The sequence below is a fragment of the Lissotriton helveticus genome, chromosome 8 (genome assembly GCF_964261635.1).
Source record: "Lissotriton helveticus chromosome 8, aLisHel1.1, whole genome shotgun sequence".
Taxonomy (NCBI): Eukaryota; Metazoa; Chordata; class Amphibia; order Caudata; family Salamandridae; genus Lissotriton; species Lissotriton helveticus.
Genome location: NC_136069.1, coordinates 907535459 through 907543929, shown reverse-complemented (window position 1 = coordinate 907543929; position 8471 = coordinate 907535459). Strand labels below are relative to the sequence as shown.

Sequence of the window (8471 nt, the reverse complement as noted above, 5' to 3'; positions counted from 1 at the left end):
TACACAAGACTTTTTCAAGGCAGAATGAGGTAGCGTCATACGACACAGACAGTGTCAGTCAATCTGAGGGGAACAATAAATTACGAGATCCAGCACAAAAAACCAGACAGAAACCCAGTCCGCAGTAACCGTATGTGTGGACCGAGTAGTTGGGCAGCACGGTAGGTACCGGAGTGGGAAATAGGGGTAATCTCCCAGGCTATCTAATAAAGAGAAAAGTAGAGATGTCCATGCAGTGTAACCATGCACAATAACACAGTGAAGGGCGAAAGGAGCAAGTAAAGTATCTCCTTGACCAGACCAGTACAATCACACCTGGTCAAAAGAATTGTCAATAGTTGAAAACTGTGCTGCCGGATCGGATAAAACGTATATCTCAAGGTGAAATCAGTATCACCGACGTTCTAAGCACTGAGCTGTGAGCTGGATCAGACGTAATGGAGAAAACAGGAACCACATAATAATGGCACTTCATAAGCCTTGAGATATACGTTTTATCCGATCCGGCAGCACAGTGTTCAACTATTGACAATTCTTTTGACCAGGTGTGATTGTACTGGTCTGGTCAAGGAGATACTTTACTTGCTCCTTTCGCCCTTCACTGTGTTATTGTGCATGGTTACACTGCATGGACATTTCTACTTTTCTCTTTATTAGATAGCCTGGGAGATTACCCCTATTTCCCACTCCGGTACCTACCGTGCTGCCCAACTACTCGGTCCACACATACGGTTACTGCGGACTGGGTTTCTGTCTGTTTTTTTGTGCTGGATCTCGTAATTTATTGTTCCCCTCAGATTGACTGACACTGTCTGTGTCGTATGACGCTACCTCATTCTGCCTTGAAAAAGTCTTGTGTACTTACTCGGAGTACAGACGAAACACGTGTCGGCTGTTGTTTTATGAACTTAAGAATCATGTTGATAATCAATAAAGAATAAGAAGATCTAAAACCTGAACTTTATTCCTCCTTTCGTCTCATTACGCCCGAGAAGTTTTTGACCTCATTCACAGCTACATGTGACTTTGACTGTATATCATATCAGTTTATACACATCTATCTTGTAGGATTGTGCTCTCTGGACCTATTCTGTTTGCTTTTGTACATACTCATTAATTCTTTTGGATTATGAGTTTTGGTCCTTCGTGGTAGTGGGGGATATAGGTCCTTGCAGCACTCCGTCTCTATATATTTTGAGAGTTTGTTTTGACCATTTAATCCAGTACTGTTTTCTTATGTATTCCGAGTAGTGTATGTGCGGTTTATTCCAAATTTTTTGGAACACCACTACCATTTCGTTTGTATACATAGTCATAAGAGGTTGTCTTCGGTGATAAACCAGCAATGTTCCATGATAGCAAAGTTAATGTGCAAGGAGCGATACCTACACCCCGATCTAACAACATCAGGGCCTCAGGATGCTCAGACCCCCCAGTTGTAACCAACGGAGGAGTTGAAGCAATCACATTAGAAGCGGCAGGTAGGTTAAATGTGACCTCTGTCACAGATAGAACTACAGGAGTCAGTAAGTCACACGCATCTAAGCCAGACAAGGGAGCAAATCTATTAGTGTGGATAAAAGCAAAGAGACTACCTATAGGTTTTTCTGGTGCGAGTCTGCACCCGCCCTCTAATGGAGGAAAATAATGGGGTTTATAGAAGAAACCTAAAGGCAAGAGGGAGATTTTCACGGAATGGTGCCATTGATTTCTACTCCCTAAGTGACCCAATAAAAATCTAACAACATGGGTATTATTAAAGTTGGCAACTACACAGTCACCCCACCCTTCCTTTGTGGAGTGTCCAACACAAGATGCACATCTAGCCATAATCATTTGGTTACAGATATCCCATCCCTGAACCCCATCTACTTTCAGTTGAGCACTAAGCCAGTGCATTGTTTTAGCCATCAACTGCTCAGTGGATTCTATATGTCCCTCCTGTAGAATCGGTACATTCTTTAGGACCACCACAAGAGGAGTGGCGGCCGGTGGGAGGTGTGATACTCTAAAACCATTTGCGCCTATGCTGCGGCCCGGAGAATTCAGCTCGGCTAGTGGGTCACGGTTGGAGGGCCCATGAGTGGAGTTGACCTGATTTCCAGTCCCAACATTAGATAGGTGTTGGATAAAATTTCTGAGAGACCTGCCCAGGGGATTACTACCCGCCCCCTTGGAGTACTCGGAATGAGCTGGGCAAATTCACTCGACGTGTTCCCTATCTCACCCTAATGACCACCCAGTGGAATTAGGTCATCCTTAGAGACAGTACCCACCCCACCATTCCTAGCAGATGATAGAGGTGGTAAATTGGATAAAGGGGGAATGACGGATTTAGGGTTAACAGGGTCCCACAAGACGTTTGTTTGAATTTCAGATGGCCGAATAATTTTAACCAAAGTGTCCTCAATGGTACAAAGTTTAGATGCAGGAGGCGTTTCATAGTTGGTTAGTCTTTCCTCAAACAAAGCCAGTCTGTTGAGGATCAGGGATAAAGATGACGAGAAAAGCGCCCCGACTTTAACCAACAAGTCTTCATGGGCATCAGACAGAGGAGTACCCAATAAATCCATTTTGAAACAACAGAAGTAGAGGTTACGGACACAGGTACTGAAGACAATGGGGATACTGTTCCACTGTTCCTGTTAGTTTTTTGCAGTTTCGCATTTTTCTGCCTTTGAGGACCCCCTCCCCTCTTCCTCTTTACGGCCGGCTCCGGGGTTGGGGCCATAGATGAAGTAATGGGTTTAGGCACCGACCTTGTGGCAATGCATGAAGGAATACCACAAGGTACACCCTCATGGGCCATCTCCGCAGGTTGGGGATGGGATTGGAACCTCCATAATTGCAGAAATTTCCAGAGGTGCCTGTGATGACTGACTAGTGCCTCTTGCTAGATCAAGGGAGTCCGTGGTTAGGGCATTCAGGTGAGCGTGCAGCCACCAAGCCACCTAGCGATTAACATTTGATCTGCAGGGGATCTAGGGAGAGCTTTTGCTCGGTCAATGCAATCTCATGGGCTAAGACAGAGCTGGCTCTGATTAAGAATTGATCCAAAGTCCCAATGACGCTTCCCCCAGTCAACGCCGATCTGCCTTTTCCCTCACGAGTTGACATTTTGGCAGGGGACAAAAAGAAGGTAAAAGTGGAAAGTACAAGGATCCCAGGTAAAGTAGAACTTAGATGTAACAGGGATGAGGGAACAACTAACCTGGATGGCAGCAGTGGTTAGAGAGGGGGCCCAGCCCAGCCTCTTCCGGTCTCAAACAGGCCCGCCCTTGGCCCGTGCTTCGCCCGGCCTCCCGTGCACGTCCCGCGATGCGGGGCCCTGTCGCCCTTTTCAGCGCCTCCTGGCGCGATGATGCGGTGCGCAGACGGTTACATAAACTTATGTTACTGAGGGGGAAGAACTACTCTGATTACCTCTCTTTTATTAAAAGTGGAGTCGGCATACTGGAGTAAGGCAGTGCGCTACACAAAGCAAATGACCCCATACGCTCCTAACATACCATTACTTGGACTGCCATTACAATCGGGGACTATCACATGTAGATCTATACTTGCTTGGGAGGAGGCAGGGGTCGCTACTGTGGGGGCTTTCTTTACCGATGGGGCCATCATGACTCATGATGCAAAAAGGGGGTACCAGACACACTCTTTTTACTACACGCGCACATATCCCATTTTATACGCACCACATGGGCCCCAAATGGCCAGGAACCATATAGGTGCGCACTAAGATTATTATGCCTGATTCTTGGCTAACCGGGAGATACAATACGTGTAATCACTGATTATTCATATGTTATTTGAGTGGTGTATTCATGGAAATTGACAAGAGTACTATGATTTTGTGTTTTGGAAGTTATGAGGCTATGTTTATTGCAACTGAGTCAGTGGGTGGGATAGGTGGGGGGTTATTTTACGGTAGCTATTAGGTTTAAGCAATGGTCCATTTGCCAGAAAGAGACAAAACAGAGTCTATTGCACAAGATGAAACTGGTCGTACAATCAGAGCTTTACGTTTAGAAACAATATGGATGATAAGCAGGAACTTAAGAGAGTGTAAATTATGCCGATTATTACTTGGTATGTGATTATGTTGACATGCTGGGGATCACGTTAATGTTGTGCCACCTCCCAAATGTGTATTAGCGGTAATGCTACTGTTAGGGGGTATGAGCCACCTTTATGGGCGAGAACTGTCGGCTGTATCTTCTTGTATGTTGTGAAACTTCAATAGAAAATATGTTTAAAATTAAAATTAAAATTAATATAGTCCTACCAGACTTGTCTAATAACACGGAAGAGAAAACAGGATTTCTCTTATGAAACCATTGCTTTGATTAACACGTTTTCAATCAAAACAGGAACATTTTTGTGAAAATAATATAGCGTAAAATAAAGTTTGTAATGCTTGATGCATCACTCCTTGTGAAACAAAATAGTGCAACATGTTATAATGCTAATGGAAGATTCCTGTGGAAAACTAAACAAAATATTTATTTATTTATTGAAGTTTTGTATAGCGCTGGCTGGACCCGAGGGTATCAGAGCGCTTCACATCAAATAGAGAAATGCAACAGGAAAATTAAACATAGAAAAACCGGAATAAGGAACAACAGGTATGAAAATAGAGTTTGTAAAACAACAACTTGTCCGCAAAAATGGGACGGAGTTCAAGAGCGAAACAATCGGCTCTAGATCAAGAGAGATATCGGATTTCACAAATAGGCGTGGAGTTCTCGTTAAGTAGTGGAGCGTTCCAGGAAGAGGGCTTTGAGTAGCGATTTGAATTGCGGGAAGGAGGCGGTCATTCTGATGTGGGGGGGGGGGGGGTGGCGTTCCAGATCCTGGGAGCATTCCCCGCAAAGGATTTATTTGAGGTATTGCGTTTCTGTGATTTCAGAGGGATGTTGGAGCTTCTGAGGTTCCTGGATTGACCCGCCCTTTTGAGTTTGGAGGCCAGGTATTCTGGTTTGCCTGTATGCAAGGCTTTATGAGTGAGGCAGGCTGTGCGGAAGTTGGCTCGTTGGTCGATAGGGAGCTATTTCAGTTCTTTGAGTGCCGGAGAGATGTGGTCATATTTCTTTGTTCCTGTGACCATTCTTGCTGCTGCGTTGAGGGTGGAGGATAGAGGACCCAAGTGCGACTTGGCTGTTCCGGTCAGTACAGCGATGCCATAGTCAATTCTGGAGAGCACAAGTGCCTGCGTGGCCTGTTTCAGGTCTTTGGGGGGGAGGAAGGGTTTAATTTTATACAGGTTCATGAACGCGCTTTTGGCGGTTTTAGAGATGTGTTTATTCATGACCAGTTTTGGGTCAAGAGTAAATCCTAGGGATTTTGCGGAGTCCATTGGCGTTAAAGAGACATTGAGGGCATTTAAGGCTTTGAGCCATTCCACTATTTGTGGGTTTTCATCCTTGTTCGAGATTAGGAGTACTTCCGTTTTCTCTTCGTTCAGTTTGAGGTGGTTGGCTGAGAGCCAGTGTTGGACCTCCAAGAGTGTAGCATTTAATCTGTGGATGTCTGCGATCGAAGTGGTTTCTAAATAGAGTTGAGTGTCATCCGCGTAAAGGTGGAAGGGGATGTTAGATTTCCTGAGAAGTGAGGTGAGGGGTTCCATGTAAATGTTGAAGAGTTGTGGGGAGAGTACTGATCCTTGAGGGACTCCTCTGCTGAGGGGGAGGGGGTCTGATTCGAAGCTGTTGATCTTTATTCTTTGAGTGCGGTTGTTAAGAAAGGAGGAGAACCATTTTATTAAGTGTGTAATCCTAATTGTTAACTCCTGATGAAATAAATAAGTGTATGTCTAAATCCTTTCCAAATGTAGTGCCAAAATACTTCTCCAATTTCCAAGAAGTCTTTTGTTGAAGACTTAAAACAACATGTTACAGAAATCCTAACTCCCAACAGCTTATCCAGCTGCAGCAACTATGTATTACCATTGCCTTGCAAGGATGCTACATTTTATATGCAACAGCAATGGCTTAAGATGTGCCACGGTAAGGTCTCTTGTAAAGCTGTTTATGACCTCCTCATGTTACTCTGTGCACCCCTTGAAACTTTTTTTGTGGCCACCGGACACCCCAGCAGCAACTGGTGTGTGTGGCTACCCGAAGCCTTCCGAGGAAGGAGCTTACTGGGAGCTACTCATGAAGATGGCATGGACCTCAGGATACGTCTGCATCCCAGAATGTGACATGGAGGCCAGAGTAGCTGGGGCCTCCAAAGGGGCGTTCGGAGAAGCTCTATTGCCCACAATGAGACCATAGCATCCCCAGCAGCTTAGAGCGGTGGCAGCCGGGCCCTTTGCTGCAGTAGCACTGTGATCTCAGGAGGTACCATCAAAGTTGTGCAGGAGCTTGGAAATATTTTGTCCTCACTGGGGCTGAATGAGCTGAGTGTGCTGGTGGTACCTTGGCCCCTGTTTTGCAGCAGGTCCTATGGAGGTGCTGGAGCCAAGAGGGGCTTCGGATCGAGTTGGCTGTGCCACTACAAGAACACTGCTAACACAAAAATAAAAAGGTAAACCACAGATGAGATTTGGGGACCCACTGTAAAATGGGCAACAGCCCACAGACAGAAGTTCCTTAGAGGTAAATGATGAAGTGGGAGTTTATTGTTAACACCTCTGCCACAGCCCTGGTCCAACTGTGACTCAGGCACAGCTTCTTATCTCGGCCCGTTCTAGAACCTGGAGGAGCCAAGATTTTAAAGTCATATACCAATCCCATGACAGCTGATGTAGATACTACACATCTCCCTTTTTTATACAAAAGCACTAGCATCGAACAGAATGTATAACATTTGTTTGAGCCAGAAAACATTGCATAATGACAAAATGAACCTCTAAAGTTTTCATTAGTATAACATCTACAAAGAATGCTATAAATGGAGGGGGTTATAAGGGAACAAGGAACCAAATAAGAGAGAGCTAAAAGTGGACGTACATATACAATCTAGAGTGGAATATAATGACTATCTAAAACTATAGTTGGCTACACGTATATAAACTAGAATGAAATACAATGGCTATCCAAAAACATGGATCTTCTGGGCCCAGATTGCGTGGCATTGCACCTGCGACTGGCTAGTCCTGATAATTAAAACCGCCCTCAGACTATCAGAGGCGATACTCATAGAAATACAGTTGACTGAGACCCATTTTAAGACGACCCTAACAGGGTATAAAAAACGTCTGGATGAGCTCAATAAAGAGATGAATGAGTATAAGGACTCCCTGGCCCAGTCTAAGACTCAACAATTCCAAAAAGACTTAGCCAAATGGTCCTTTGACAAAGTATATCCCTATGCTAGTGCAACTTATACCCCCCCAGTTAGACGTGCTGGGAGTTCAGATGGTTCAGGCAATGACTCACTGTCTAGTGGCTCTAGCGGAGACAGCACCAGGTCACGACAGAGGGGTAGAGGGAGAAATAGAAGACAGACTCATTTCCCACACAACTGGCAACCCTTCCAACCACCAGACATGGGCAACTGCCAAGGGCCTTATTTTCCGGCCCAGTATCCTCAAATGATGGGATGGAATCCTCCACCTTTCCCACCCCCAGTCTTTCAACAAAATATGTACCGCCCGCCTTTTTTATCACGGGGCCGGAGGGGCCGGGGTCGGGCGAAAGGAGGCAATCAAGTACACTGGGAAGAGGACGAAACGGTGGGAGACAACACCAGAAGCAAAACGCAGGAGCAACGTGCAGACCCGAACAAGCTGTAAGTCTGGTCACCAATCTTTCGCAAACTGTCCTGACTCCAGCAGAGAGTGCTGTCCTTGAAAAAGGACTGGGGTTTATTCCTACAGCCCGGCTGGACCGTTTTAAACTGCACTGCGAATTGGCGGAATTCTTCCGCAAACTCAAGCTGAAGAGCTTCTTTGAACGTACAACAGTGGAAGATGATGCCATCAGCAGGGGTGACACAGGGTTACATTTAAAACCGACCTTTACTCCACCATCACACTGTGTTCCCCCAGAAACTTTGGCCTTTGAACAGGCGGTTTTCCATGAGATCGAAGCCTTCGAAGAAAAGACACCATTCAAAAATATGACCACCAGTGAATTCCAAGCACTTCGTTCCCTGAAGGAGAATACCAGTGTGGTTATAAAACCTGTCGATAAGGGCGGAGGGATCGTGCTGCAGGATATCGAGGCCCATGATAGGTAGTGTCGACGCCTCCTTTCAGATGAAGTAAGCTACACCCGCCTCTCACAAGATCCAACACCCACATTGCGGGCGACCATTCAGGAGATGGTACTGGAGGCAGAAAGTTGTGGACATATCACCAAATATGAGGCTGATTTCCTAACAACCACCAAGGAGATTATCACCTTTCTTTACACCTTACCAAAAATCCATAAAAACCGCGTTCCTCCTCCAGGGAGGCCCATCGTCTCGGGTATTGGCTCAATGCTTGAGCCGTTATCACGCTATTGCGATTTCTTCCTGAAACC

General features: G+C 45.6%; 1 protein-coding gene across 1 annotated transcript in view; it reads left to right on the top strand.

Annotated features, from left to right (window-relative positions):
- Window positions 1-8184, top strand: part of CPOX (coproporphyrinogen oxidase) — a 23305-nt gene extending 15121 nt beyond the window's left edge. Inside the window, exons 3-4 of the mRNA XM_078658919.1 lie at window positions 5834-6005; window positions 7778-8184. Of these exons, the coding sequence (XP_078515045.1) occupies window positions 5834-6005; window positions 7778-8184 (579 nt within the window). The remainder of the gene's footprint in view (window positions 1-5833; window positions 6006-7777) is intronic.
- Window positions 8185-8471: the final 287 nt, after the last annotated feature.